At 51.7% G+C, this 27,391-nt stretch overlaps 10 protein-coding genes across 10 annotated transcripts; all 10 read right to left on the minus strand.

Annotated features, from left to right (window-relative positions):
* Positions 1 to 909: 909 nt before the first annotated feature.
* On the minus strand, positions 910 to 3,724 carry BJX68DRAFT_249362 (uncharacterized protein). The gene is made up of 2 exons (XM_071042091.1): positions 1,417 to 3,724; positions 910 to 1,353 (listed from the first exon to the last, which is right to left on the minus strand). Exon 1 carries the CDS (start codon positions 3,076 to 3,078, stop codon positions 2,704 to 2,706), a length of 375 nt encoding a protein of 124 aa, XP_070892784.1. The 5' UTR covers positions 3,079 to 3,724; the 3' UTR covers positions 910 to 1,353; positions 1,417 to 2,703.
* A 5,639-nt stretch (positions 3,725 to 9,363) lies between these two features.
* Positions 9,364 to 10,369, minus strand: BJX68DRAFT_259404 (nucleoside phosphorylase domain-containing protein; the record flags this gene model as incomplete). The annotated part of the gene is made up of 3 exons (XM_071043692.1): positions 9,364 to 9,638; positions 9,787 to 9,904; positions 10,010 to 10,369. The coding sequence occupies 3 exons, from the start codon at positions 10,367 to 10,369 to the stop codon at positions 9,364 to 9,366; spliced, it is 753 nt and encodes a 250-aa protein (XP_070892785.1).
* Positions 10,370 to 11,935: 1,566 nt separating this feature from the next.
* On the minus strand, positions 11,936 to 14,543 carry BJX68DRAFT_249364 (acyltransferase family protein). The gene is made up of 3 exons (XM_071042092.1): positions 13,946 to 14,543; positions 13,254 to 13,881; positions 11,936 to 13,204 (listed from the first exon to the last, which is right to left on the minus strand). The coding sequence occupies exons 1-3, from the start codon at positions 14,051 to 14,053 to the stop codon at positions 12,522 to 12,524; spliced, it is 1,419 nt and encodes a 472-aa protein (XP_070892786.1). The 5' UTR covers positions 14,054 to 14,543; the 3' UTR covers positions 11,936 to 12,521.
* Positions 14,544 to 14,583: 40 nt separating this feature from the next.
* BJX68DRAFT_249365 (uncharacterized protein) lies at positions 14,584 to 14,882 on the minus strand. The gene has a single exon (XM_071042093.1). It carries the CDS (start codon positions 14,867 to 14,869, stop codon positions 14,672 to 14,674), a length of 198 nt encoding a protein of 65 aa, XP_070892787.1. The 5' UTR covers positions 14,870 to 14,882; the 3' UTR covers positions 14,584 to 14,671.
* Positions 14,883 to 15,009: 127 nt separating this feature from the next.
* On the minus strand, positions 15,010 to 16,491 carry BJX68DRAFT_218455 (transcription initiation factor TFIID subunit 11 family protein). The gene is made up of 2 exons (XM_071037861.1): positions 15,881 to 16,491; positions 15,010 to 15,773 (listed from the first exon to the last, which is right to left on the minus strand). The coding sequence occupies exons 1-2, from the start codon at positions 16,363 to 16,365 to the stop codon at positions 15,143 to 15,145; spliced, it is 1,116 nt and encodes a 371-aa protein (XP_070892788.1). The 5' UTR covers positions 16,366 to 16,491; the 3' UTR covers positions 15,010 to 15,142.
* Positions 16,492 to 17,006: 515 nt separating this feature from the next.
* On the minus strand, positions 17,007 to 19,103 carry BJX68DRAFT_280082 (adenosylmethionine decarboxylase SPE2; the record flags this gene model as incomplete). Its single annotated transcript, XM_071048865.1, has 2 exons — positions 18,447 to 19,103; positions 17,007 to 18,397 (listed from the first exon to the last, which is right to left on the minus strand). The coding sequence occupies exons 1-2, from the start codon at positions 18,565 to 18,567 to the stop codon at positions 17,007 to 17,009; spliced, it is 1,512 nt and encodes a 503-aa protein (XP_070892789.1). The 5' UTR covers positions 18,568 to 19,103.
* A 723-nt stretch (positions 19,104 to 19,826) lies between these two features.
* On the minus strand, positions 19,827 to 21,049 carry BJX68DRAFT_249372 (alpha/beta hydrolase family protein). Its single transcript, XM_071042094.1, has one exon. It carries the CDS (start codon positions 20,655 to 20,657, stop codon positions 19,857 to 19,859), a length of 801 nt encoding a protein of 266 aa, XP_070892790.1. The 5' UTR covers positions 20,658 to 21,049; the 3' UTR covers positions 19,827 to 19,856.
* Positions 21,050 to 21,269: 220 nt separating this feature from the next.
* On the minus strand, positions 21,270 to 23,412 carry BJX68DRAFT_249373 (TATA-binding protein-associated factor TAF6). The gene is made up of 3 exons (XM_071042095.1): positions 22,768 to 23,412; positions 22,282 to 22,700; positions 21,270 to 22,225 (listed from the first exon to the last, which is right to left on the minus strand). The coding sequence occupies exons 1-3, from the start codon at positions 23,135 to 23,137 to the stop codon at positions 21,671 to 21,673; spliced, it is 1,344 nt and encodes a 447-aa protein (XP_070892791.1). The 5' UTR covers positions 23,138 to 23,412; the 3' UTR covers positions 21,270 to 21,670.
* Positions 23,413 to 23,465: 53 nt separating this feature from the next.
* On the minus strand, positions 23,466 to 25,217 carry sfh5 (CRAL/TRIO domain protein). The gene is made up of 2 exons (XM_071042096.1): positions 24,165 to 25,217; positions 23,466 to 24,105 (listed from the first exon to the last, which is right to left on the minus strand). The coding sequence occupies exons 1-2, from the start codon at positions 24,929 to 24,931 to the stop codon at positions 23,664 to 23,666; spliced, it is 1,209 nt and encodes a 402-aa protein (XP_070892792.1). The 5' UTR covers positions 24,932 to 25,217; the 3' UTR covers positions 23,466 to 23,663.
* Positions 25,218 to 25,379: 162 nt separating this feature from the next.
* Positions 25,380 to 27,016, minus strand: BJX68DRAFT_249378 (PP1-complex regulatory subunit GLC8). The gene is made up of 4 exons (XM_071042097.1): positions 26,875 to 27,016; positions 26,599 to 26,802; positions 25,835 to 26,522; positions 25,380 to 25,777 (listed from the first exon to the last, which is right to left on the minus strand). The coding sequence occupies exons 2-4, from the start codon at positions 26,636 to 26,638 to the stop codon at positions 25,678 to 25,680; spliced, it is 828 nt and encodes a 275-aa protein (XP_070892793.1). The 5' UTR covers positions 26,639 to 26,802; positions 26,875 to 27,016; the 3' UTR covers positions 25,380 to 25,677.
* Positions 27,017 to 27,391: the final 375 nt, after the last annotated feature.

Consider the following 27,391-nt stretch of genomic DNA (forward strand, 5'->3'; position numbering starts at 1 on the left):
TCGACCAGTTTAGAAGAAATGGACTGCGTGGGTAGCACACTTTTCCTCTTGGTGTAATCCGTTCTTTCACATCCATCTTATTCTACAATTCCGCTGATTCTTGCTCATTGCAGTTGTATTCCTCAGGGCTGCTGCCGGGGTCGAGAATTGGGAGTTAACAAAACAGGATATCAATCTACAGGACAAGAGATGCCGAGATTTGCTCGAGAAGTACAAAGACAAGAGTGTGTTTAGCCACCGTAGGTATGAATATCTAGACTGCAACTAACATCGGTCTGAAGGTCTTATCTCCATGCTGGAGAATGTCCAAGAACTGGTCGATACTGCGGATCGAACAGGTAATTTGCATCCCGGCCGAAGAAAAAGTTCAAAAATCTTGATGTTCCTGATGTTGATACCCTCACAGAGATAAGAAAAGTCCTGAACTGGATTGGCAGCGACCCGTCCGGTGAACGCAAACGTGGTCTTGAAGATGCGAAACTGGACAGCGATTTTGAAAACGCCGGCAGATGGCTTATTGACGGAGACATTTTCCGTACGTGGTGGTCTGCGCGGCCCCAAGGATCGGGAGGGATCCAGGCTTTCTGGGTTCATGGTCCGGGTAGGTACCTAGAGTCATAGCCATACCCGGCCTGCTGCATGGGGGCTAACATGCTTGACAGTTGGCTGCGGGAAGACTAGCCTAACGTGAGTGAACCGCGTTAAAATGACCCTGCACTGCCAAATTAATGATAGACGCAGAACCCGGGTGATAGAGTCCTTCCTAGAGAAGGCGTTTCGCGGGGGCCTCAGCGATGAATTTGTCGCATACTTTTACTGCTCCAAACGAACGGGGCCCGGGAGTTCGGTAGTTGAGATCTTTCGTTCCCTCGTGCGACAACTGGCGTACACGCCCAAGGCAACACAAGTCGATGATGACGTCGTCAATGCGTACAAAAGCAGGACATCGCCAGAGACGGATCCACTGACGCTGAAGGAATGTAAACAGATCCTACCTCGTCTGCTGTCCCGTTCTACGTCGACAGCTCTCATAATTGACGCGCTCGATGAGTGTATCAGACCCCAGGAACTATTGTCAGAGCTTAAAGAACTTTCTGCCGCAACGTCAAAGCTGAGAAATGCATGTGAAGTGAGACTGTTCATGTCCAGCAGAGACGACGTCGATGTCACCCGGATCTTGACGGATTGCAAGTCTATAAGCATCACGCCTAATGCCGTCGCGGTTGATTTCGAACATTTTGTGAATCGCTACGTGGAGCTTCAATGCGAGCGTGGGCATGAACTGTCCGATGAAGCTAATGCCGCTCTCAGAGAGCGGTTGGTATCTTCAGTCCTTACCCGAGGACAGGGAGGGTAGGGTTTTTTTTGCTAGTTGCTGCCCTTATCTTGCGAGGCATCACTGACATATTCTTCCAGGTTTCGATGGGCTCAACTGCAATTGCAGTATCTGCTCGACCAAGAGGTATTCAATCCTCGGGACTTGGAGCAACGCCTTGAGAGGCTGGAAAGTGGACAAGGGAAACCTGTGCTCAATGATGCATATAATCAGCTGTACACACGGAAGACGGGCGAAGATAAGGGGGAGATCACCTATGTCGGCTATGACCTGCAACGGATATTCAGATGGCTTCTTGCTTCTGCGGTGCCTCCCCGACTGGGGCTAATCGTTGAGGCATTGCGAAATGCCAACGACCCTCTTAACTTCGGCCAATCAGCCGCACATATCGATGAGGCATATATACTGCGCGCAGCGAGCAATTTCCTTGTCCTCGAGCATGAGCGGGACGGTGGTATCCTTGGGTTTGCGCACCTCTCCGTGAAGGAATATCTGCTGGGAGCGAGAGGATCAGAGTACTCAGATCTCGAGGCAAACCTCGCCATCTCAGTCTCCTGTCTGGTCTACATTCAGTCCCTTTCCAAAAACTACCGGAATATCCTTCCCAGCTTCGACTCGGCCGTCATGGCTTTCCCCGAATACGCCCTCCGATACTGGACCCTTCATTGCGCAAGGATCGGCGAAAGCGGAAGACGGCGCGATGAGGTGAAAGGTCTGTTGTCTGAATTGGTCCGGGTTGCGCCTATTGGAACAGTGCTCTTGACACTGATGAGATGCTGGAGCGGATGGCTTGAGAACTCATTCTATGATCGGCAGATTGACGACTCCGTTGGCACAGCCCCATCTCCTTTCTTCCTTGCCTGTGTCTGGAATTTCGTGGAGATCATCGACGTTGCCGTGGAGCAGACGCCGGAAATCGTACACGGACGAGCTAAGAATGGGCGCTCGGGACTACACATCGCTGCATACTATGGCAACGACCAGATAGTCAGAAGGCTACTTGAGGCGGGAGCGGATGTGAATAGTGTCGACCCGTCGTCGCACCAGACACCGCTCTTCGTGGCAGCTGACCGGGGGCATATCAGCACCATACGGGAATTGCTCACCACTAGGAATATAGATGTCAATGCGATGAATCACAATCTGCAAACGCCGCTGTTTCAGGCTGCAAGCTGCGGACACGCTCAGGCACTTCGCGCACTCCTCCAACACGGGGGAGCTGACGTTAATGTCGATCAACAAGACTTGAGGGGCTGGACCGCGCTCACGCGAGCCGCCTACTTCGGATATATTGACGTGATATCCGAAATCATCGCGTCTGGAAAAAAAATCGACTGGAATATCGAAACGAACAAGCAATCAGCGCTTCACTGGGCAGTTAGCCGTGGCCACATCGACATTGCGTATATGCTCATTAACCAGACAGACATCGACGTTAATACGAGAAATTCCGAAGACTGGACATTGCTCGCCACAGCAGCCCGCGACAACGACTGTGACATGATTCGGGCACTGCTCGGGGGGCGCGAGAATTTAGATGTCAATGCAGAAGTAGGCGGCCGGCCAGCGCTACTGAGGGCATGGAAGAGGGAACACCTGGACGCAGTAAAAATCCTCATCGGCGATCCCAGGGTCGATGTGAACGTGAAATCGAATGATGTTGGGCCGATTTTGCATAGTGCTATTGAGAACAACGTCCTCGACATAGCCTGGTTGATCCTTGAGACCCGGGCAGATGACATCGACGTCAACCTTCGAGACTATATGGACGAAACCCCACTGCACAAGGCCATAGCTGGCAGCCACACAGAGATAGCGCGCCGGATCCTGAGCTTCAAGGGGGTCGATGTCAACGCGCTTAACAGCAATGAGGAGTCCGTTCTAAGCCTAGCCATGGCCTATGACCCGGATACTGCTGAATTAATTCTCCAGACCCGCAAGGACGTCGACGTCAATCACGAATACGAGATTGGTTTCTGCGGGGACAACGATGGGGAAGGGTCTGACGACGGCGACGAGGGCGCCTACCGCCTAGTAAACGGCTTCACGGTGCTCCTTTCGGCTGCGATGGATAAAAATACCAGGGTGGTTAAGATCCTGCTTCGCGATTTTAGAGGCAGCTTACAGGTCGACGCAAAGAACGGATGCGGGAATACGGCCTTACACTTGGCAGCTGAATCGGGCAGCACAGAGATACTGGAAATGCTGTTAGAGGATGGTCGAATCGATGTCAATGTATTCAACGACGAGGGGCTGGCCGCGTTGCATCTGGCCGCCAATAATGGTCACCTTGATGCAACCAGGGCCCTGCTACGTCACGGCGCAGGTATTCAAGCGAGGTTGGGTGATGATCAGCATGGGGTCACGGCTGAGGAGTGCGCGGTTAGGAATGGGCATACCCAGGTTGCTCAGCTCTTGCGGGACTGGAAGGATTCTTCGCATGTCGAACAACCCTAGTATCTGTCTCGCCTATGCACCGTAGCTCGGCACCTCATTTTCTTGTCACTTGCAATCTAACATGGATTCCGAGCAGAATATAAACTACAAATTGAGTGGACCGTCGGCCAGAGAGTATCCAGATTAAGTTAGTGAATGTAGTTAGGTACCTCGATCTTCAAACGTATGATTATTAACCTAGCAAAATGAAGGCGTGACCGCAAGTTTCAGACATGGATATTAGCCAGTGCCAACTAACATGCAGGTGGCCCAGGCCACACTAGCCCGAATACAGTACGTTTATTTGAAATCGCTTGGAAAACCATCAGCTTTGACCAACAGGCTTAGTCGGCATTTCCGAGGCATAGAACGGGTGGGAAATATGCCAGATTCAAACCTGAGGAACGGGGTAGTCCGTGCACGTACAGGTACAAAAATACAGCACCAAATTACAGAAAGGACCGTCAGTGGATGGATAATCTAAGGAAAAGCGTTGGGCTTTGTCTACAATGCTCTCTAAAGAGAGATCCGAGTTCAGCCTACTGCCAAAGCACACACTAGTGTGACATCCACTTACGCTACAGGCATGAGATAGACCAGTCCTCCTGTGTTCCCAAAGTCTGTAAAGCCCGAAGACCTGCCTGCGCGCTACTTAAGGAAATCACCAGGCAGCTCGCGATTCACATGGCCTTTTTGGGGATTTGGGAATGCGTTACTGCAGCAAAAAAGGGTAAACGCAAAGGCAAAAGCAATGACTTAGATGCAGATCCACTTTGCTATCGTGCCGCCTACCAAAGATCTGCAAAAGCACGCCGAGGTGGTTGCTGGCTCTGCTCTCACAGTGCCTAAGTCAGTTTTGAACAAAGCAGTCACCTGGTTCATGGGCCAAGGTGAAATGCACGTGTATTCGGACTTACATCTGACGGAGTTGAGGTAGGGAGTCGGATTTTTACGGGCTGAGAGTGTTCTGCAAGAACAAAAAGCCAGTTCAAGATGAACCTGTTTATGACAGCGGCAAATCCGACGAGCTGGTGTATTCTTGGCTCGGTTTCTTGGTTGCTCTCGGCCGCAAGGGTGTGACCTCGCTCATTACTGGGATCCCAATAGCGTAGGCTTATGGGCTTGGTGCTGTCTTGATGGTGACAACGGTATAATATCGGTGATAGTGGTGATCCCTGTGGGATGCCAATTTCCACGCCCATGAGCTCTGACTTTTCCCTCGGGGACTCAGATTGTTCTTCGGTTTTGAGGAAACTCGCAACCCACGTGGCCACCCACGGGGTATGCTCCGTTTCTTCAGATTACGGATCAGTCGAGGGTGAGAGATTTTGTCGAAAGCCCCGGCTCGTGCTTATCCTCAGGTCGTCTCTTGGTGACCTGCCCCTTCTCTAACAAGAATTGTATCCAAGCCAAAGCATCCAGAACAGTAGGATTCGTTAGTAGGAAGGCTTACTTGTACCTTTAGTAAACACAAACCGCAACGATACAAATCCAACAAGAGTTGCCGTCTCGCTTATCGACGAACCGCGACAGCACTGCCAGAGCGGCAGAGTTTCTACTAGCAATTAAGAGCGAGCTATGGTTCCTCAGGAGCGGTAGACTGGCTTAGATGGCCTTGGATTCACCATCTAAGGTGGTAATCAAAACAGTCTGTCTATTAATGCGTTTATTATTACTTAACTATTATCCGCGTTCACTATGTGGCTTAAGTACGGCTGAGCGGACGAGAAACCCTGTTCTCCACACCCTGTGGTCGTATGTGCTTGTTTGTAGTTAAGAATGTTGTGTATGGCGCGTTGCTAGTACGAGGCGGGATAGATCGATCGAGTATTGTATGCTGACGCGCTCCTTGGGCTAGTCACGTAGTTCAACCCGAATGATAACCACAATTGGCTGTGTATCTTCCGTCATGTCCAGGGTTAAATATGTATAAATCAGTTACTTCAGTACATCAGCAATGCTTCCGATTATGTGTGGGGTACATCAAGTTGCGTAAATTCTACGTTGCTGATGCACACTGCGGTTAGGGTACCCGGTACTGAGTGCTGAAAATATATACTTCAAACGACATTTTACTGTCCATCGTGGAGATTTGGGATAACCTGTAGGAGTTTGGCCTACGAATAGCGCGTCGTTTCTCGTTGACATGAAACCTTTCATCAAAACCTCTGCATGTTTGAGCATCAGATCTCTGTCGTGGGATTGAGAAGAGCTGTTATTTGGTAGAAAACTGTAGTCATGTATGTTTCATTCGCCTATGTTTCAACAAGACGGGGTGATAGCTCAGTTGGGAGTATGTATCCACTTCTTACGTAACCAGCCAGCCCAGTAATTAACAGTCTTATCAGGAGCGCGCGACTGAAGCCTACTTTGGTCCATCATTTGGAATCGCGAGGTCACCGGTTCAATCCCGGTTCATCCCATTCTCTTTTTTATTTTTTATCTCTCTTTCATCTGAACGATGTATCAGCCTCAACGACTGCATATCGAGAGTTTCTTTTGTCCCGGGCTTGCGGCGATGGCGCGCGGAGTGCCTTTTGGTGTGTTGGATGCTCACACGTGACCTTCCTCCTTGTCCACTGGTGCCTGAGGCACGAAGCGGATCTACTGTAAATACAATTTTGCTCTTCCAGCTAGCCCTGACAATCATGACGTTCGTGAATTTTCTGCGTCGGGCAAAGAAATATACCCGGAGTTACTACATCTTCTCTTATTCCTTACCACATGATGCAGCACCCCTTCAAGTAAACCAAAGAACCGCAACGACACCTAGGTATTGGAATCAGCCTAAACTCTGTTCCTTGGCTCAACATGCGTACACGGATTCCAGCTGGGCGTCATGCCCCTTTTGTTGTTGGAATCAATAATGCTCTATAGGTGCCTTTCATCAAAGTGACTATTTACTAAGCCAGCCAGCACAATACCTATTCTTCTTTAATACTCAGGTCTGTCGTCCATGACATACTGCTGGTTAAATCTTGTTGTGGTCTATACCAGCTAAGGCGAGTGAGATTATATATTCGTGCACTATGTATACGAAGTGCTGCCGTTCAGGCTCATTGTCATTATAGTAAACCAAATCTATCATAACAGCACCAACCAGCGTGGGTTGGCTTTGAAGCGCTTTCACTGTATCGCTACCCCATCAGAGTTCCTCGAGCCGTGCATAGATCTCAGGGCCGTGTCCCGGAGGACAGAGAGTCAACATAGCCCCTTCCATCGGCAGTAAAGATGATGTACGACCGTAGCTAAGTATAACAACCTATCTCACCGAATGGTTCCTCAAGGCACTTATTAGGGCTTGGATTAGATTTAGGTACAGATGAATCAGAGCAGGAATACGTATTCTTGCTTTTAGTCCGACCTGCATAAGGCTATGACTAGTCCGGCGACGGTTTATCCTTCTTTCTTGTCTACCTTAGATCCCTCCATGCATCCCAGCCTACCAAGTGATATGCCTTGCGAGAGCAGCCATATAATCCGCGGCCCTCCTCGCCGGGGAACGGAACAAGATCTTCAAACAAGTGACTTCCGCTAGTCAGGATCTAGACTGCTGCTACGCTCAGGGAATTGCTGGCGCTGGGTCCGGTAGCGGCGTAGGCACGACCGGTTTCCTCCTCGAGGATCTTTCGAGTGTCCCAGATCATGGTTCCTGATATGTCCGCGACTCCTTGGCAGGCTAGGCGTGCAATGAAGGAGACTTTGTTGGAGTATTGCCTTGCCTTGTTGCAATTCTTCCAGCAAGCTGGAGAGAGGACGGGAGTCAGTTTGGGTCGTCATTTGTTGGGAAGGAGGGTTGACCGTGATAAGTAGAGTAAAGTGCAGTGAAATAACATATCTTGCACGTGGCCATACAGGTCCATTAAGAAACTCTCAGGCATCTCATATTTGTCGCACTCGATGAACCACAGGACGAGGTTGAGCAGTCCCCTTTGGGCCCAGTGAGAGTTGGGACCGCTGTGCTATCTTGAAGAGCATGAGACAGGTATTATAAAGCTGGGCTTGGTCTGGACATGTTCATACCTGGGTTCTAGCATGTTGTATAGTAGTAGGTCTGCTTGGGTGATGCTTCAATTCATGATTGTTATTATCCCCGTCGCCATCAAGGGTTCTAGGAAGCATTGAGTAACCTGCAATGCTTTGAAATCGGAATATCTGCCGTTAGCCGCCTTCGCCATAGGGTCAATCTGAGTAATTTCAAGCTTGAAGGTTGACATTGTGGCCATGAGCCAGAGAGTGAGGAGGATCTTGCTCTGATGATTGGCGCAAGGCTGTTGCAGGGTGAGACCTGGGTTTATAAGGTACTAATTCAGCTATCATGCATTTAGTTGTGCTTAGGAAGAGACTATGAGGCTATACTTGCCTGGTATACCTTAACTATATGAAAGGGTGCTCACAAGTGCTAGAGCCATCTGTAGACAGAACAAAGAGAATACCAACTAGCCACATAATGTATACCAGATTTTGAAATCCATCCCCTCAAGTACCCTAGTATCTGCATAATATGCGCAAACTAATCCCCAAGCTAACTAATTCTGGTTCACCTCAAAGCCCACGTGTGCTTCGTACAATGTCAGCGCCGAGCCATCAGGTGAAGTGGAATCCCACGAGAAGGAACGGATGCAACCGGAGCAACATTCTCATTGTGCGTGAGGGGTTCGAGGAACTGGGTCGCCGGTTCTGCTGTGCTTATCTGGCCGATAATGAACTTTACACCTGCATTTCTACGTCGTCAGTCAGAAAGTTGATGAGGTGGAAGAGCAGCATGCTTTTGTATATACATCAACTACTTTCGCGAGGATAGCCAGCGTTTTGCAGTTGCTCGTCACACTCCACAATGGCATTGGCGAGGGTGTTTGTCTTTTCTTTGCCTGGTATGCCGTCCATGGTGATGGAGACGAGCAGTGGTTTCTTGAGTTCCATGCTGCTGATCTTGCTTTGCACTAGGGGCAGGATCCTAGATACGTACAAACTCAGTATTATCATGGTTCTTCCACAATATTGACCCCAGTGCTTCATCTATGCCCGGGGGTATCAGGCTGGGGAGCTATCTATGTCCTGGTTGATGAAGCGTAGCACAACCGCTTCCCCGTCGGAGAGGATCCGGGGAGGTTATTATGGTGATTCGCCGATTGAGGCTTTGCTGGCTGCCCCAAGGACTTTAGCGCTTCTTTTAATGGCCGTCGTCTGCGAGAGATGTCAAGACCAAGCAAGCTCGGGAATCCGGGACGCTCGCCGCAGTATATCACTTGTTGATACAGTGACACTTTGATCGTTTTGGACAATATATCTTGACTCCCGAAATCTGTGCTTGGATCGTTTTCAGCTCGATAGTTTTCCGAGCTAGGTCTTGGATGAAGCTTGGCTTGTCACTGAGAAAGTGATTCAATGAACTGTGTTCTTTGACGAATCCGTCAATCTCCTTCACATACTTTGTTGCTGGCTTCGTGGGGTAGATCTCCTGCAATTTCATTTCAAAGAATATACTATTGTGTCGTCTAGCCCGGACACTCTGTCTACTTGATGCACTCCGAGGTTGGGCTGAGGGTTCATCTCGAATCGCGGGCTGATAATGGTGTTCACTGTATCCTTCAAGACATTGGGAGGATCATCCTTTCTGCTTCTACCCCGGCCAGATAGATAAGACGCAGAAGACTCTCGCATATGCCGCTGCATACCATTGCGGTCAACGCAGCGTACCCCTGCCATTCTTTATTCTTATGGGAGTCTGCATAGTCACATATCCTGCGGATAAACAGACAAGGAAAGTGGTTAACAAGGCCAGCGGCTTCCATCCCAAAGCTCAACACATTACTCTCCTGATCAAGGATCTCGCGGATATGGTCGTCCTTCATGAGGCGATTTGCTCAAGCAATGAGCCCGTAGTGGATGAGAGGATTCTCCTCGTCGGGAAGCCATTCCTTGCGCAGTATAAGGTTTGCAGAGGCTCTCTCCGTAGAGATTTGAGCAGCCAGCGAGGTCGTCGCGCTCGGATTGCTGATGAAGGACATTACCCCTGTAGAGAGAATCCGATGACGGGTCTGATCTGCCGTAGTTCTTCTTCAGTCGGGGATTCGTCCAATGCTTCGCCAACGAGCGCACTGAGCGAATGGCCCTGGGCTTTGTGCCGTGCTTGTAGGCAACTCCCAGCCATTCGGAGCAGGGTGGGAGGTTGATTCAGGATTCTCGTATGCTCAAAGTTCCGTCCAATCTTGCACCGCTTCCCCAGAATCATACTGGAAAGCGCCCCTTTCTCATGCACCGGGCTACTTTCGGCGGCATCTCCAAGACGTATATCGCGACTTGGTCTGGAGCACCCTTACCAACGCCAACAACCAGGCCCATTCGTATGTTTGTAAAGGAGTGCAGCATGTCACGAGCAACGCCTGCAGCAGAATCTGTCCCATGTCCGCCGTCGGGAAGGACAGCAATGACGACATTATGCAGTCCAATCCTGCCGAGTGGGTAGTTATTATGGTCGTGAGCTGTCACATAGTTTGGCCCTAGATGCTCCTCATCAAGCACATCCTGCGCGGCCGCGTACTCTGTGCTGATGGCGCAAATCCAGCCCGCGGTATAGTTGCGAGCGTCAGACATGTTCGGCTTGACTTCTTTCTGCCTGTATTATGGTCATCTTCTGGAGAGCTTTTTTGATAGTGAGGCTTGATTCTCAGCTCAGTCGAGCGCGTTCTCATCCGGGAAAACGTATTCGTGCAAGCAGCTGCATCTTCTAATCACGTACTTCAAGGCAAGAGCTGCTGCTCACCTGATCACTATGGACAATCATCAGGTTCAACTCCATATTCGCAGCTTCGTGGGATTCATTATTTGACTGGTCCAAAACACACAGGAAGCTTGCAAAAAAGAAGCCTTAACTTACCAAAACCACTTATCCCTCCTCCCAGTGCATCTCTGGACCATAGAAGACCCATCAAGTTCTCCCTGAGTCACATAAAGAACAAGTCAGATTCGTGATCCCACAAACGGGTCAGCACTAAAAGGCGTTATTTCATGTCGAGTTGTTGACCAGGCGAGAAAGGGCACATCATCAGTAGCCTCAGGCACCATGTCAACATGAACCTTTGTTTCGCAGAACCAGTCCCTTTGCCCGGTCACGCACCACTCAAAAAGCTGCCAATTGCCTCAACACTCCCTGATCAATATGAGGGGGCACGAGACTGCGTCGGGCACTAAATCAAGAGACCCATCCTCTATCTACCATGCTCTGGACCATGGCCACGAGTTGCCTCAAATGGCAGAGAGGATTTTCTCAAAGGAGGGGCGTTTCAGCTCTAGTTTTCGTGCTTTTTTGCGCACTCCATTTATGGGGCTATAGAGGAATGGAGAAAAACGAGGAAACTCCACACCGGTTTGAGCAAGTTTATACTACCATGATGTGCTTTCTGGTGCAGACTGTACATCTATAGTCATACTAAAAGTCTCTGGATGACTATATACCCAAAGAAATCTAGGGATCTACTACTAGGTATCCTACCACATAGATCCAAATGGAACCTCAGAATTGACCTCTCCACCTTCTGTTAGGGCTGCGGTCAATTGTTGAGGTCTGCGCGTTTCAGGTCATATACAGATATGGGCGGTTGTGCTTCCCCAAATGAGGGATGGGTGGCCATCACAGCAGTCCAATCTATGGACGCAGCCCACACAATACATATGATATCACGAGGACCAAGAGAACCTACACATGTCAGGGGTTTCTACGAATAAGACACTCTCAGAGCTATAGACGGCAGTAGTACCCGATCGGTAGGCTTTTGTCCAGGTCTCTTGCTGACAGCTACAGTGGGGGGCCCTTTAATAATCATGACGCGACTCCTTTGGTCCTTTGCGCTACTCGCCCCGTGTTTTATGTTGCACAGTAGATACGGAAAGAATGCCGAGAGACAGTGAGGTATTGGCATGGGGCTCGAGTTGCCAGGATTGGAGTCTAATTAAGCTGTTACTAGTCTTCACGCATGTCAGCACTGAGCAGCGTTGGCTAACACTTGCCACACCCTGCTGACGACGCCATAATGTTGCTTCTGGGTTTATCCCTGTTGGGTTGATGTGATATTAATAGGCTGCAGTCAAGGGAAGTATAAAAGAATACATTTGTCAGAGATCAGTATTCCAGCTCACCAGGCTCTTTAGAGAGAAGAAAAGTTTATAAATCATAGCTATGTTCATTGATTGTCTGATCCTTTTGTACATTAATAAACAATAAAAATATGGTCGAAGAGGAAGGATGTGGAAGAAGCGAATATAAATGCGAAAAAGGCAAAGTCAAGAAGATCAAAGCAAAGTCAGTCAGTTGGTCGTCGTCGGTTGAGCAACTCCAACTCCAAACGAAACACCAAAAATCAGAATGGAACTCAAATTCCACCTCGCTTTATGCCAACCCATAAGAATCCCATGGACCCGCCATATCACTCGGTCGTAGTCACCTGCTAGCAACATGCATGCAACACGAAAATAAAGGTCTCCAAGCCGAAAATCGAGAGAGAATGTGGATGGTCGGTGAAAAAGTGGTAAAATAAAGTGTAATCTAGAGAAGGCGAAGTGAAGTGTAGATAGAAGATAGAAGATGGAAATGGAAATATATCGTGCAGATGTATCGTAGTCCTGTCTTGGATGTATGTGTGTTTGTCTGTTCTTATATATAGCAACCATGACCTCTACAGCATTCAAGGTCGGTGCGAGTGTTGTTTGTGCAGCGTGATCTTTTCATGAATTCGGCAGAGCGATCCAATTATGCAGTCTGCATGGGCATCGAGGTCAGGGGTAGCGACTCGGATTGCGTAGGAGGCTTCTCATCCTCAACAAACATGCGGTCCTCCATCTTTTGGGTCATCCGGGCACAGAACGGATCGACGTACTTGGTCCACATCGTGGCGCAGAAGTACACGAGGCAGATCCAAAGCGGGATACTGATAGCAACGACCCACGGTGGGCGGATGGGAATCCAGACGGGCTCATCCTTGCCTTCTTGCTTCTTCTCGGGGTCGAAGGGCTGACCAGTAATACCGTAGAGCATCCAGCAGAGAACTGTGCGGAGAAGGGTACCGTGGACCAGATAGACGGCGAAGGACTGGGCACCGAGCCAGAGCAGGAGGCGGTTAGAGAGGAACTCCTTGACGCTAGGCGAGATGTATATGGCCAAGATGACGAGATCAACACCGATAGCGGTGTAGCGCTTGCCGATGTTGACATCAGGAGGGAAGATGTAGTGGGCGAGTTTGAGCATATAGTTGGACCAGTCGGCCCATTCGGGGTGGTCACCAGGATATCCGGCAATGAACAGACCGGAAATTGCGAGGAAGGCCGCAACAACGCGGCGGGGCCACTTCCACTTCTGGAGGAATTCTTGGAAAGACACTTCGTATGAGAGATCGCTGAGGAACATGCCGTAGACACCCTGCATTTGGAAGGTTTCTAACCTTGTTAGCCTGAGTCAACTCGGTTAAGCTTAATGGAGACATACCAGTGTTCTTAGCAGCGTCCTGGTGAAAGTAAAGGAACATAATCAGATAGACAAACATCCGCCAGCGGAACTTCATGAACATAGTCGCACAAGTCAAGAGGTAGACGAGCATGGATGTCATCAGCAGCGGCAGCAGAGCCCACTGGTGATCATCGTAGGCCATGTATCCCGTAGTCCAGGTCGTCAGGAAGTTCTTGAACAACCGGAGCACCTCCTTTCCAAAGGAATCCTCGAGATCCGGAGCGGCATATCGGCACCACCAGCAGTCGGAGCGGTTGGCAGTCACAAACGCACGGCACTGAGCCATGATCCAGGATATAATGAGGGCAATCGTTGCAGGCATGATAAGACGCGGAGGGCGGCGGAAGGCACTCTTGCCGACGGCGGTAAACGCGCCCAAACGGTTTCCATTTCTCAAGAGCTTCATGGGCTTCAACGCGCAGACGTAGCCGGTCAAGAAGGCGAAAATCGTAACACCGATACGGCCCTGCCACGGGATACGGAAAAAGGGTAGCTGCAGCAGCCTGGGAGAGGCATCTTCAGTGTCCCGAGGAGCGAACAGCTCTCGGTCCCAGGCGCGGGAAAGGTGGGTGAGGACGACGAGGAAGGAGGCGATACCACGAAGGCCCTTGTGTTTTGTCAGTTCGCGATCCCTGCGATGCCAAAAAATTTGAGCTAAGACAGCAACGTACATCAATCCATTTGACGCTCTTTCGAGGATCACCCTTGACGTTCGGATCACCGCCACTCCACGGGAGGGCCTCGCGGATCCGCGTATATAGATAGGAAGCCTGGGACATGCTGCACCAAGACTAGAAGACCAAAGCCAAGCACATACAAATTCAAACCGGAGCGTCGGTCCAAGCCAAAACCAAAGGAGTGTGGGAAGGGATGAGAAATGAACAGAGTTGACTTCACGGCCGCATGGAATGTCGGGAACCCCAGGGAGTGGTAAGACAAAGGGGGAAAGTCCGCAGCAAGGGAGAGGAGGAAGAGCGAGGATTTGGCAAAAAAAAAGATGGGCACCGAAAAAGAAAAGAAGCTAGCTGGCCTTGCTGGGCTGGTTCTGCTGGGGAATGTTCTGGGATTCTCCCGACGGGGGCAAAGAGTCCGGAAAAAGGGACGAGAGAAGGACCGGACGGTCCGAAAGGAATGGATCAACGAGATGGAGAAAAGATGGAGACTGCCGAGAAACGAGTGTTATCCACCGCGACTCCTGAGACAGCAACTGAGCAAACAAGAAACAGCAGAGCGCAAAAGCAGAGGCAAGGGAACCCACGACAAGACCGCCCAGGGGGACGAGAATAGTAATTATACAAGGCAGAATCATTTCTTCTGCAGTGCCCAGGTGGCGGTCCATGCCGCAGAACCAGAGCCAGTGCGGCCGCAGTACGCGAGACAGCTGCTCCAGAGCAGAATCAAGACAGAGGCCATTCAGGGGGAGGCGAGCACCGCAGCGGGCCACTCACAGCGCAGCAACAGCCAACGGCAGCGCCGTAGGGCGACGGCTCAGGGACGGCGTTGGGGAAACACAATGGAGCCACGGGCTTGGCGGGGGCCAGTTCTGGACAGGGACAGGCCCCCCGACAGGGTCCCAGCGGCTGTGTCTCAACCATGGCAATGAATGGCGCAATGGTTTGCCAATCACAATTAGGCGCGCTGAAGAAACCAGCATCCGAGCCACTCAGAATCATCCAGAATCGACATTTTATGGATCAGCTAGTCGCTTGGTGTCCAATCACCGTGCGGCAATCTCATCACTGGATTCCACAATAGCGACATCGTGGTTCAATAGTGCTGCGCCCTCGATAGGCTTTCGTATTGAACAATCTCAGCTGAAACACCGTGGTTAACTTCTGTCAACGAGTCAAGGCTCAAATAATAAATATCTATCGAAATATCCGCCGCCCTCCAACGCTGCCCGCACTCCACGTTACCGACCCTCGCACTCCCAGATTCCCCAGACTCAGGCCAGAAAACCCAACCCCCCCACCCTCGCCATCGCGTTTATACCGGCGAAGCGCTTCTCTCAAATGGGCAGGGAGCAGCTGCCCGCGGTGTGGGTTCGGCGGCAGCTCCGCCGCCGTGCGCGTGCGCTTTCCAACAGTGTTTCCACCAGTTGTAGCGGCCATTGCCGATTCCCGAGACACCGCTGAGTTTGAGTTTGAGGAAATGCTGGTCGCGCTCGTGTTCGTGTCGGTTCCTGGCTCTGTCTTGACGACCCCATTGTTAGTGCTAGCAGCCGCCCTCGCCGTTGTTTCAGCTTCCTCTTGCGCAAGCCTCGCCAACGCCGCTTGGTCGTGCGCCTCCGCCCACTCCTTCTGCACCGTCCGCGCCTTTTCAATCATTTCACCCGCAAACACTTTTGTAAATCCATTGATCGTAGTCACCACGCTGGCGGGGACGGACTGTGAGAGCGCGTGGTTGACGATCCGCCGCAGCGTCTCCTTTCTCAACTTCGCCCGCTTGAAGAGGTCATATCTCTCCGACTGTAACGGGTTAAACGCGTCCACCAGTAATCTATCTCCGCCGTTAGCCTATTCAAATCTCCAAACCAGCCCCAAAATCCACTTTTTTGTAGATAAGACCAAAACAGTGAAGGGGGCGAGGGAGACTCGAGTACTCACGCAAGATTCTTCTTCTCAGCCTCTGTATCCGTCGCCGTCCCACCCTCCTCTCTACCCAACAACTCCCCCTCATCATCAAAATCATCCTCCTCATCCCCTTCCTCCGCATTATTCCCTCCACCCCCTCCACCGCCACCAGCACCACCACCCGTCCCAGCCCCCGTATATCCCGCGCCCGTCCTCACACTCCCAATATCCTCGCTCCGTTCCCTCTCCCTTTCGCGCTCCCGCTCCTTCTCGGCCTTGCTCTTCCGCCCGCGTTTCCGCTTGAATACACCGTCGACACTCGCTCCGCCGACGCTGCCTGTGAAACTGCCCGTGACGCTGCCTGCGTCGCTGGTTGCGCTGAAGCCACGGAGGTCCGGGTCGACGGGGAAGGAGGTTTGGCGGAGAGGGTGTGCGCGTGGGCGTTTGGGGTATGGCTGGGAGGCCGAGGAGATGGAGGCGCGTTTTAATGGATTCGAGGGAGGTGGTGGGGAGGACATTGCGCTCCGATGTGTCTCGTTTGAGCGAGCGATGGAAGAAGAGTTCGTGAGTTCGTCGTGTTCGTGTAGTTGTTCGCTTTTTGGTTGCGAATCGGTGTAGGTGAGGTTGGAGTAGAGATTGACAATGCGCGCGTCGAGAGATGAGATGGGAGGCGGATAGTCTGATGATATAGTGAGTTTTAGGTGAGATATCGGGTTCAGAATAGGGTCGTAAAATCAGAAATTATATAGGTTGCAGTGAGTCGATGATCGGATGGTTTGCTGTTTTCTGGAGCTTTCCCAGAAGCTTTCCTTATCGGCGATCGCGGTCTGCCGGAGGCAAATTGTTCCGGTTCCGCTCCAGACCCATACCAGGACCAGGGGTGTTTCTCTGAACTCAATCTTGTTCTACAAAGAACTCAAGGCTCAGGGGAGTTCCAGGGTCATTCTCAACTTTAAACTGACTACAAAGTAGACTCCTGGTTCGCAAGAAGTAACCCGAAATTGATTATCATCGCGAGATCTGTAAGGACCGTAACTAAATCCACGCTAGCTGAACGAAAGACTATCAACAGCTGAAACTAAACCAACACTGAATAACAATATAAACATCGACAACGGCAATTTAGTTATTATTAAGGAGATTCCGAATCGGCATGACCTCAAACGCGCTCTTCGCCGAGCCGAGGGGCCCCCCCCTTCCAGTCCAGGCGTTCATAGTAACGGAACACCAGGTCATATCCGTCGAGGTCATGCACAATCCGATCAACACGTTTGTATCCCTCCACACTCTCGCCCTTGGGAATACGTCGGGCAGCTTGACGTTCAATGTACCGCGCTTCCTTCGCGCTGTCCCAGTCGCCGTCCAATCCGGGCTTGGCTTCAAACACAGTCACGGTGAAACGGCCGGGCTTGAAAATGTTCACCACCTGCTGGATGATGCCGGCGCTGGTCTGGCCGTTCTGCGAGTGCGGCACGTTCGTCTCAAACGAGGCATACGAGCAGTGAGGCTCTGGCGTTACGTGGACGGTGAAGTAGTGAGTGCCTCCGCTGGTACCGGTAGGAGCTGGAATCACGCCGTTGGCAGAGAAGCCGCAAGGGGTAAACAGGTAGGCGTCAATGCGCGACTCGGGGAACTTGTCCTTGGGATAGACGTCCGACAGGCCGCAGGACTCGGACACCACAGTACCAAGAGCGTGGCCTTCTGTGGTGAGTTCGGCGGGTAAGATCCCGCTGCCTTGGCTGGACGACACATCGTCAACTTCGAGGTCGGAGCCGTTGCTGAACACGTCAACGTGCTCGTCCTTGTGGGCATCAAAGTTGCTGTACCGCTTCTCGGCAACAGCGGTAGCGTGGTCGAGGTAGAACTGCTTGGCATTCTCCTCGTCCAAGTCTGTCATCAACACTTCTAGGGTCTCATCGGAAGAGTCATCAGCGCTCATCTTCAGGTCGGAGCGGTCTGGAAGCTGGATAAACTTGGTCTCGGTGCCTTCATCGTCGGACTCCGCAGTTGGTGTGGCAGGAGGAGTGAGCAGAGTGTTCGGCTCAGTAAGGTACAGGTACCAGTGCTCGCCGTTCATCTTACCAATCATGTAGGCGCTGCCGTTAAGGAACAGCTTGTCCATGGAGCGAACTTCGTCTCTCCAGCTTCGATGAGGCCCGCGCTGGCGGTCGGGGAACAGGAAGTTCTTGCGGCTGTAAAACACCCGGTAGGGAGCAGCTGCAATGGTGATTCCGCGCGACGGGGGAGCAGTAGACTTGGGGAAGCCGCCGTACATGGCCGCAATTTCGAGAATCCGAGGCAGACCAGAGAGGAGAGTGGTCGTGCCGCAAGTCTTGAGGATCAACTTGTGTGGCCAGACGAACATGCTGGACTCGGAGAGGAGATAGGCGTCCACATCTTCGGACGAGACAATTGAGAGCACCTGGCAGTTGACGATATCTAGCATATCCTTCCAGACATCCTCCGAAACGGCCTTCAAACCTTGCGCGTTCGACGGGCCTAGGTCCTTGGGAGAGGCAGCGAACCAGACCTCCAGGAGTTTCTCGGGGCCTAAACAGTCAGCTTCGACCTTTCCAAGCCCTTCTTTCGGAAAACACACCTTCAAAGGCATTGGTAGAGTCTAGATCCTGGGTTGCCTCATGATTGATCGTCAAGGACGGAGTCGCCGCAAACGAAGACGGCGACTGCGTGTAATGCTTGGGAATTCCGATGGTGACCATCTCTTACTTGGCGATAGAAGCTTTCGATGTTTTAACAGACGTGTAAAGTGTAAAATGCGGATGTTTGTGCAGAAGCTCGATTCGGCTTGTGATCGTAGACAAGGAAGCCTAGAAGCACTATCTGCGACTCAGACGAACAACGGGGGGGAAATGCCCGCCTGAGAAGAGAAGGCCCTTGAAAAGTCGAGGACGAAAATGGCACTCAGCCTAGGGTGAAATCGCAGTAGACCCGAAGGGGTGCTAGGGAGGTCGGAAAGAGAGAGAGAGGAGGAAGAAACCTCGAGAAAAGGGAATGGTGACTATGTGTTGTTACCTCGTGCTGAAGATACCGATACCTTTCAAAGTATCGGGTCTAGCAGACGAGGATCTGCTTCAATTCAGTTTAAGGATGATGGTAAAAAGCGAGAGGAATCGGTGTTGTTGGGGGTGTTATCTGGGCCTGTAGAGGGGAAAAGGTCAGTCGCGTGCTTCCTAGATAGTGACGGAAGGTGGAACCAGAACTTGGGCTCGGTGAGGGGGTTTGAGCAGGTAGACTGAACGACTGCGACTCACTTCGCGGGCTTGGATAGAAATCGCAGTAGGTCCCTTGAGCTCATGGAAGGCAGAAAAGAATTCGGGCTTAAATGAGCACGATGGAGCGAGGCGCCACGGCTGTTGACATCTGATTGATATTCACGTTTGCAAGAAGAAACAAGCACACAAGATTTATTATATCTCAAGACAAGAGGCTTGAGAATTGCAAGAGGGGAAGAAAAAAGAAAGCAGGCAGACGTGGGGTGCACAAAGCAAGGTGCGATGGTTGTTGGCGCTGGGTTTTGAAGTCTTTTCCTATTTATTGCCGTCGCAGCTTTTTCTGTGGGCCCGAGAAAATCGAGGGCCAGGCGTGGGGCACGGTTCCTCTGTTACACGTTCAGTTGGGCCGCTGTTCTGCAGGGGTCGGACTGAGACAGGCTAAGGGAGATGCAGAGTTGAGGAGTAAAAGATGAAAGCAACGGATCGAGTCGGGATAGCAAGCTGAAGAGCAAAAAAATGGACAGGGGAGAGAATCCAGCTGGACTTGGAAGATGAGGACGAAGACGTCGGTCTGGAAAGTAAGTTTGGGTAGGAGTACGGTAACTTTGGTACCGTACGGTCAGGCTGTACGGCTGTCACTCGAAGTTCTGCCGTGAAGAGCAGGCGGTCTCCTCCCCACCAGGAACGGTGACGTAACGCGACAAACAGGCTCAGCCAGCCGGAGCTCATCAATCTCCCCCGCTTCTGCTTCTCCTCAGACAAACTGCCAGTGTCACTCAAATATACCAGCCCATTCGCTCGAGCCCCCAGCTCTCCGTCGCAATCCATCCGGCCCTCTCCGCTCCGCCTGCCGTAAAGAACTTTGAGGCAGCTTTATCTCCCTTGAGCACCCATTTCAACCAATTCACCGCCGCAACACCAAACTCGCCTCCATCAGGCTCTCTATACGTCCCCGAGTGTCCCACCGGATAATTGCCAATCCACTTTGGCACTCCGGTCAGGTTACGGTAGTCAGCCGTGCCCTGCTCATTGTCAGCAAACAATGCGCGAATTTCTGATACAGGAGGGCTAGTAGGGCAATCAATACATACCGCCCGATAAGCAACATCCCCCTCCCCACCTAACCACCAGAAAACAGGCTTCTTCACCTCATGAATAACATCTGGTTCCTCAATGATCATCCCCTCAGGCAGATTCTCCCTAGCCTCTGGGGTATCCCCCAACAACCCGGAGTTGAAAATGCCTAAAAAGCTCACGGCGTCATTATGCCGCTGCGTATACGCCAACAGGCCCCCGCAGCTCTGACCCGCAGCGGCAATCCTGCTACTATCGACGCTCTTGTATCTGCTGTTTCTTGCGCGGTGTTGTTTCTGAATCCATCTAACAGCATCATCCATCGCATCCTGGAAAATATATCCCGTCCCATTCGGTGGCCCAAGGGCCAGCACGATGAAGCCGTGCGAGGCGATGTTTGTGAGGAAGGGCTCAAACCTGGTCCCGTTGTTGGAGCAGCCGCCCTCGGCCCAGATGAGGACAGGCAGCGTCACGCGTGGTGGGAGGGTTTGGGGCCGGGGCATGTAGATTGTGTGCTCGGGGAGAGTTGGGTCGGTGAAGTAGGTCTGTTATCTTGTTTTAGATACTGCTCCTTCTGACAAGAGATATGGTAAGTAGTAAGGTAACGCACCGCTGGGAACAATCCTGTGCCTCCGAGTTCTGGAAGAGTTGCATGGGATGAGGTTCCCGTAGAGAATGCTATTAGGCAAGCGAAGATCCTGCTGTAAAGCATCCTGTTCTGTTTGGTCTGTTCTACTTGATGCTTGAACAACAGTTTGACTCTCTCCGATTGAAGTCAAAGAGCAATGCTTATATACCCGCTCCCATGGGCTATACAACGTCAGTGGGGAACACGACCAAAACCGGGGTAGTGGGGACACTCTGGGGAAGACTAATCTTTCCAGGATATTCCTCGCCGAATTTCTAGAATCTATAGAATCTACTATCGAATCCCGCCGTTATTGTCAAGAGCCGAGTGGGGACACGCCGATCCCTCGGACTCGCACGTTCCTGAGAGCAGAAGTTATGTACCGAGTGTGGGGACTACTATATACAATTACTGCTATATTACTATAGTGCCATGGAGTTGGAGCAATAGGCAGAGCGTGAGTTCAATGGGCCGTCTAGCATTTGATTACTAGGGTATTGGTGGTTGTGTACTGGGATATCGCGCTATATGATGCCTAAAGGTGGTAGTTATATATAAGGGTTTCTACCCAATGGGATCTGGGCCAAAGACTGCCAACGTGATTTCAACGAGCCTGGTTATATTGGTAGAACGTGAAGATAGGAGACCCCTTGCTGTGCTGTATCAGAAAAATAAACTAAAGTGAGGTATAGTATACATACTAGGCGAACGCTGGACACCAAAGTCCGTATCAAATTGCTCTGGACTGAGAAAGCAGACAAGGTATCGTCATTACTACCTCGCCTAAGCATTAAAATAGAGTGAATAAGCAAGCCCTACCACTCACGACGACTAGAAACAGCTATATGACCCTTCTAAGAGGCGGTAAAGCCAGCCCGCACGACAGGCCTAATCCGCCAGAATAGCATGCACAAGCTGCACATCCCCCAACTCCACAACCCTCTCCGCCAAGAATCCACCTATCTTCCCCTCAAGCCTCGTCCTCAACTCCCCAGTCGCCGAACCAGCCCCATGCCCATTCGTCAGCGGGACCTTTGCGCCCTCCCTCAACGAAGCAAGCACAACCAACAACACGGTGAGAACCTTCTCCGCCTCTGCGCGCCGCGAGCTATCGTCTGCGACGCCGTCTTTCAGGAGGCTGCCGTAGGTAGGGAGGTTTGGGATGATGAGGACGCGGACGGCCTCGGGGCCGCCGACGGCGTGGAGGCCGATTATGGCGCCGTAGTGAGCGGAGAAAGGTTTTGAGGGGTCGAGGAGGGTTTTCAAGCAAGATCGGGCAAGGCGGGGTTTCAGGGTGTGTGAGGAGTGGGAGTATTTTGTGGAGATGAGGCCAAGGAGGGCGGCGGAGAGGTCGCGGAGGGCGAATTGTTCAGAGAGGTCGGCGGCGCCGCCGAGTTGGCGGCCGATTAGGCAGGTTAGGATTGGGGGGACGAGGGATGCGATCTGATATCGTCAGTACATAGCGCAAATTGTACAGGGAGTGGAAAGGTAAGACACACGTAAGGATCAACATATAGAGACTTATTCTGCACCAGCGCCTCAGCCATATGCATGACCTGCGTAAGGACAAAGATATCCTTCAAGCAATGCGTGACCTTCTCCGAAATGAACTGGACGAAGTACGGCACGAGCTGGTGCAGCCCAGGATCTTCGCGTAGACTCGCGAACGCCGACGTCCGGTATTTCTCGCTCGATTCGTCCAAAAACGCATTGCACACCTTCTCAAAGTATAGCTGCAGCTCCTTTGAGAGCACATGCTTGACGAGCGGCTTGACAGCGACATTCCCGCTCCCGCTCATAGCCGCCAATGTCGCGTTGGCGTTCGGGCCCTTGGACATCAATTCGAGGTTGCGCGAGTCTGCTGCTGTCGGATTCTGTGGTATCGAGGGTTGCACGCCCTCTACGGCGAGCCAGTGTGCTACGCGCATCATACTAATTAGCTTCAAACCCCAAAACCACCACCCCTCGAAAAGAAAGAGCCATACCAGTAAAATTAATCTCCCTCGGCACCCTCGGCAACGGCGCATTAATCAACTTCTCAAAATCCACCTCCTCATCCTCGACATAGAAAAGTGGCTGACCGGGTCCAAGGGACGCCTCCCCGAACTTCAGCGGCCGCGTCGACTCATACCCATACAGCGGCTCGACGTCGAGCACGCGTAAGGCTTGCGCGATATCCTGTGTTGTGAGGAGTGTTCGTCGGCTGTGGCGCATGAATTTGAAGGCTTCTTCGAGGACCTGCGCGATGCGGTATTCGACGTCGCGGGCGAGGTTCTCGGTTACATCGTTGTTCAGGTTGACGATGCCGACGGATTCGGCGACGTCCCGGATGTTGTCCGGGTTCCAGAGGGACATTTTGATGTGTTTTGAAGATGTGGATAAGTTGGAAGAGGTGAGGGTCCTGTGAGGAGGAAGTGAGAGGCGGTGTTATTTTGGAACTGCGGAGTGGCTGCTCAGATTGGGGGATGAGTCCAATCGCGGAGGACAATCGGCATTCTGAAGAGCCCTGATAGTCTGGAAATGCGATTGATGAGTGCTCCGGGTGAAGGTGAAGCTCTGGAGTCTGGAGCTCTGGTGAACCCGGAGATTCGCACCGCAAAGGCGGAGTGAGGCTCGGGCTTATAATCTCCCGATCCCGCCCTCGTCGGTGGTATAATGCTCCTTTCGCATACAAAGGTCAACATAAAGATGGAAGAGTGTCTGATTAGAAATTAACTATACAGTGATAGACAGGCTGCCGGAGTCCAACAAAATAACAATCTGGAGAATACTCCTCGCTCACCCGCAGTAACAATTCTAGAGGTATCATACGAAACAGAAAACAACCAGCCAATCCCGAGTGACCTCGCCATCAAGACGAGAAGAAACCCTCAGCACACATCTACTCCTTGGTAAGAGCGACGGTCCTCGCGGAGCCCTCGAGCTCTGGTCCCTCTCCGCCATACGCCTTTGGGAATTTCTCCGTCAAGCCAGGGAACTCGCGGGCCAGGTTGCCGCCGTTGGAGATGGGATGGAACTTGCGAGTGGTGTTCTCGTTCACGAACAGCTTGATGAGAGCGAACATCCAGCCCATGATGGCCGGGACGTTGACGAAGAACTTCTCGCGCAGAAGCTCGGGGTACGCGGTGCTGAAGACCTCGATAGTCTTCTTGGTCGCCGCGCGGATAGTCGGGTTTAGTCGGAGGAAGCTGACGTTCAGGTAGTCGTGGACCTGGATCATCTGGTAGGGATCTTCGCCATCGTAATCGATGACAGTAGTAGCCTGGTCGAGCTTGAGCTCCTTGACAGCGAGCTCCATGAGGGCTGTGCGCCACCTGATGAACCTATCGCACTCCCCGTTAGCCACGAAATAACGACAAAGCCAAGGGCAAGGACAACATACTCTTCAATGTCTCCGAAAGTCTCGTCAATCTTCTTAACAGCTCCATAGATATTCCAGGTCACAATCAAGTCCCCCTTGCCCTCACGCTCATAAGTAGTCAGGTATCCCAACCCGCCAAACTTGGCCTCGGCATAGCTCTTCTTCTCCGAATCCACCAGCGTCAGAGGGTCATACTCCTTGCGCCACTCCAGCGCCTTGGTAAGCTGCTCCTCGGCAAGCTTCAGATCACCGGCGTTGGCTCGGAGGAATTTAATGAGGACGTTGATGGTGGGGACATCGGTAGCGTCATTCTTCAGGGGCACACCCCACATCTCGCTGTGCCCCGTTGTGCTAAGGATTGTCGGGAGGCGGTCGAAGAGCTGCTCGAGCGCAGGGGTCTTGGTGAAGTACGCGGGTTTCGAGGGCTCATCTTTCTTGTCCTCCTTCGGCTTCGCTGTCTCTTCAGGGGCGGCGGGAGCTGGAGCTGCAGCTGTCTGCTCGGGTTCAGGCTGCGCTTCGGGTTTGGCCTCTGGAGTTGGAGTCGGAGCTGGCTCGGCGGGAGCTGGAGCAGGGACCGGTTCAGGAGCAGGGGCGGTGGCTGGTTCGGTAGCTGTAGGAGCTGCAGCAGCTACAGGAGTAGCTACTGGCTCAGCGACAGGTTCCGGTGCGGGCGCAGACTCGGTGGTCGTGGGCTTCACCTCGGAGTTGGTGGTGTCGGGCTCCTGAGCAGCGGCGGCCGGAGCAGGAGCTGTCTGGGACTGTTCTTGAGCTTTGTTCTGGTCGGCCATGGTGGCAATTTTTCTATGTTCAAAACTGATGGAATATGTACTGTAAGTCCTTTTTAAACAAAGAGATGTGAGAGGCAGAAAAGTGTGTTGGAGAAAAGGGAGGGAGCGCAAGAAGAAAGTTGGGATCACCAGTGCAGGAGCGGCCCTAGAGAAAAGTTGGGGGAAAAAAGGACAAACAAACACAACTCTTGTCCTGCCACCAGGCTAGAACAGCCTCTATAAGTAAGTAAGTAGATACATCAAGACTACTTAGTTCCACTCTTTTCTTATTTGCACACTACTGTTTAGGACAAACGTCGTACGATCCTTCGTCCGCTGAGTCTCTTGCCGATTGTCTCCTGAGCCGCTTCTGCCAATCTGCTGTGCTCAAGTCTATACTTAGGCCGCGACAGCTATATATAGCGAGACACTAGCCGATGGAGCTGTCCAGACAATCCAGAAACCAGGTTCTCGTTATAGAGGAGTCAATCTACTCTCTGCTTCTCTGTATATTGTATAGCTAGAACAAGTTCAGACAACAGTTACACTCTAACATAGAGTTATGATCTATCAAGAGGGATTGAGAACGAAAAAATAAAAAATAAAAAAAAGATAACCGACGTAGATAAGACAAGATGCTCGAAAAAGGAAAAGGAAGATGGGTCATTCGTCACTCGTCTGTCATCAGAAACCTGGAATCGCTGGGGAATATACGGTGTACACTGGGGAAAGGGAACCGAAACATCAACATAATAGAAGAGGTGGCTTCACTGGCCTCCGTTGCTGAACTGCTGTGGAATCCGAGGCATCGGGGGTGGCACGCCTGAGTCGTCTTCGTCTTCATCCATCTCATCCTCCTCGTGATGTCTGTCATGGTCAGCATGGTCTCGAATTGCACCCGGATTAGAAGAGAAAGGAACCTACGCTAGAAGCTCCTTGATATTTCGCATCTCATAGTGCTTCCTCCGCTGCTTCTCAAACTGCCGATGCTTCTCCTTTGCTTCCTCAGTCGTGAGAAGCTCATCCCCATCCTCCCCAGTCCCATTCGCACCAACGACAACATGCTTGTCGCTGCGGTGAGACTCATTACTCAGACTCCGCGAGCGCATAATCCGATCGCTATCACCAAGCTGTCCACCATCCACAACCGACTCCTCAGGCTCACCAAGCTCCAATTCGGGAATATCGTCTTCGGAAGGTTTCCTCTGCGACCCCTTCTTGCTCCTGTCCAGCTCGTCGACAACAACACCTTGCGCATTAATCAGGCTGTCCTGCGCCTCAGCGAGTCTCATCTCCTCCTCGTCCTCGGTAGGGTCATAGTGCGGCGCATAGGGGGTCTTCGGCTCGTCGATCTTCATCTTTGCCGTTTTCTCCTGCTCGGCTAGGTACAGGTTTGCCTCGTCCCACTTCAAACGCGGCGAGGCGTCGTCATGGTGACCGTGAGAGCTTGCGAGAGAGGTGCGTCGGGAAGACGACGAGGGACGGCGACCCGCGTTTTGGAGGGTGTTTTGCAGGGTGAGTTCCTTGGTGTCGACGGGAGGCGGGGTAGGCGTGTGGTGCTCGTCGTAGGAGACGTGGAGGTGGTGCTGGGAGCTGGAGTTTTTCAGAATCCCTAAACGTAATTCAAAACATATGCTCGTTAGACAGATTGCAAACAGAGGGAGTCTTTCAAATCCGACCGCACTTACCCCTCGGCCTCTTGGGAATCGCATCAGTGTTCTGCGCCATGGTGGTCTGACGTGGGGCTGGAATGGAAAACGAAGAAACGGTCTTTCTCTATCGGTGTTGCGCTTCGCAACTCTTTAATTAAAGAACAAGCGGCGGGCAGATCAAACGAGAGATCTATCTGCAGGAGAAACAGGATCTAGCAAACAAGCGCACGATGACCTATACTTATACAGTACAGCCCAAGTCAGCTGAAGGTCTAACCGCAAGAGCTGAGATCAGGTATCGGTTTCACTTACCCTCCTGACAGGTCACTATTCATATACAGTGGTCACGGATTTCGCAGATGACCAAGTGATCAAAAGTAACTGCGAAGTCTGTCTCAGCCACGATAGAATGAGAGTACTTCCAAGCAAATATGACCTTGGAATGGAACGATGTAGAAGGGAAAACGAGCGCCAAGACCACGTGGTTAGGCTCGTCTGATTCCTCGTGGGGCTCAAGAATGACGTAGCCGCTTTCTTACTCAGCAATGACCGAACCTCCCTCATACTGTAAAGTAGAATATTGTACAGATACAAGAATACAGTAGCTGAACCTCTATTGATTCCAACTCCATATATTATAGCCATAATCGAAGACTGTATCAGCCCAAAGTGCCACCCAAACCTTGTATGCGGTAGGATATCAAGACAGAAATGCCAGACCCGCGACAGGTAAACGCAATGTAATAAAAACAGAACCAAAGGAAAACCACTGCTCCGAAATTAACGGCATCGAAAGAGTAAGGTATTCAGTAGCCCAACTGCTCCGAGA

Source organism: Aspergillus pseudodeflectus, assembly GCF_044049435.1.
Source record: "Aspergillus pseudodeflectus strain CBS 756.74 chromosome Unknown BJX68scaffold_90, whole genome shotgun sequence".
Lineage (NCBI taxonomy): Eukaryota > Fungi > Ascomycota > Eurotiomycetes > Eurotiales > Aspergillaceae > Aspergillus > Aspergillus pseudodeflectus.

Bases quoted from the DNA above. Each gene is read 5' to 3' on its own strand.
- BJX68DRAFT_218455 (XM_071037861.1), bottom strand. From the start codon at position 16,365: ATGTCCTCCCCACCACCTCCCTCGAATCCATTAAAACGCGCCTCCATC. The intron at 15,774-15,880 runs GTGAGTACTCGA...CGGCGGAGATAG, and splicing joins GCTGAGAAGAAGAATCTTGC to ATTACTGGTGGACGCGTTTA.
- BJX68DRAFT_249373 (XM_071042095.1), bottom strand. From the start codon at position 23,137: ATGTCCCTCTGGAACCCGGACAACATCCGGGACGTCGCCGAATCCGTC. The intron at 22,701-22,767 runs GTATGGCTCTTT...TGATGCGCGTAG, and splicing joins GAGGGAGATTAATTTTACTG to CACACTGGCTCGCCGTAGAG. The intron at 22,226-22,281 runs GTGTGTCTTACC...TGACGATATCAG, and splicing joins CTCTATATGTTGATCCTTAC to ATCGCATCCCTCGTCCCCCC.
- BJX68DRAFT_249378 (XM_071042097.1), bottom strand. From the start codon at position 26,638: ATGGCGCAGAACACTGATGCGATTCCCAAGAGGCCGAGGG. The intron at 26,523-26,598 runs GTAAGTGCGGTC...AATTACGTTTAG, and splicing joins GATTCCCAAGAGGCCGAGGG to GGATTCTGAAAAACTCCAGC. The intron at 25,778-25,834 runs GTAGGTTCCTTT...TGACCATGACAG, and splicing joins AATATCAAGGAGCTTCTAGC to ACATCACGAGGAGGATGAGA.
- BJX68DRAFT_249364 (XM_071042092.1), bottom strand. From the start codon at position 14,053: ATGTCCCAGGCTTCCTATCTATATACGCGGATCCGCGAGGCCCTCCCG. The intron at 13,882-13,945 runs GTACGTTGCTGT...ACAAAACACAAG, and splicing joins AGAGCGTCAAATGGATTGAT to GGCCTTCGTGGTATCGCCTC. The intron at 13,205-13,253 runs GTATGTCTCCAT...TAACAAGGTTAG, and splicing joins GGACGCTGCTAAGAACACTG to AAACCTTCCAAATGCAGGGT.
- BJX68DRAFT_249365 (XM_071042093.1), bottom strand. From the start codon at position 14,869: ATGGTTGAGACACAGCCGCTGGGACCCTGTCGGGGGGCCTGTCCCTGT.
- sfh5 (XM_071042096.1), bottom strand. From the start codon at position 24,931: ATGGCCGACCAGAACAAAGCTCAAGAACAGTCCCAGACAGCTCCTGCT. The intron at 24,106-24,164 runs GTATGTTGTCCT...GGAGTGCGATAG, and splicing joins ACTTTCGGAGACATTGAAGA to GTTCATCAGGTGGCGCACAG.
- BJX68DRAFT_249362 (XM_071042091.1), bottom strand. From the start codon at position 3,078: ATGTCATCTGCCCGGGTCTCAAGGATCAACCAGGCTATGTCGAGGACG.
- BJX68DRAFT_249372 (XM_071042094.1), bottom strand. From the start codon at position 20,657: ATGCCCCGGCCCCAAACCCTCCCACCACGCGTGACGCTGCCTGTCCTC.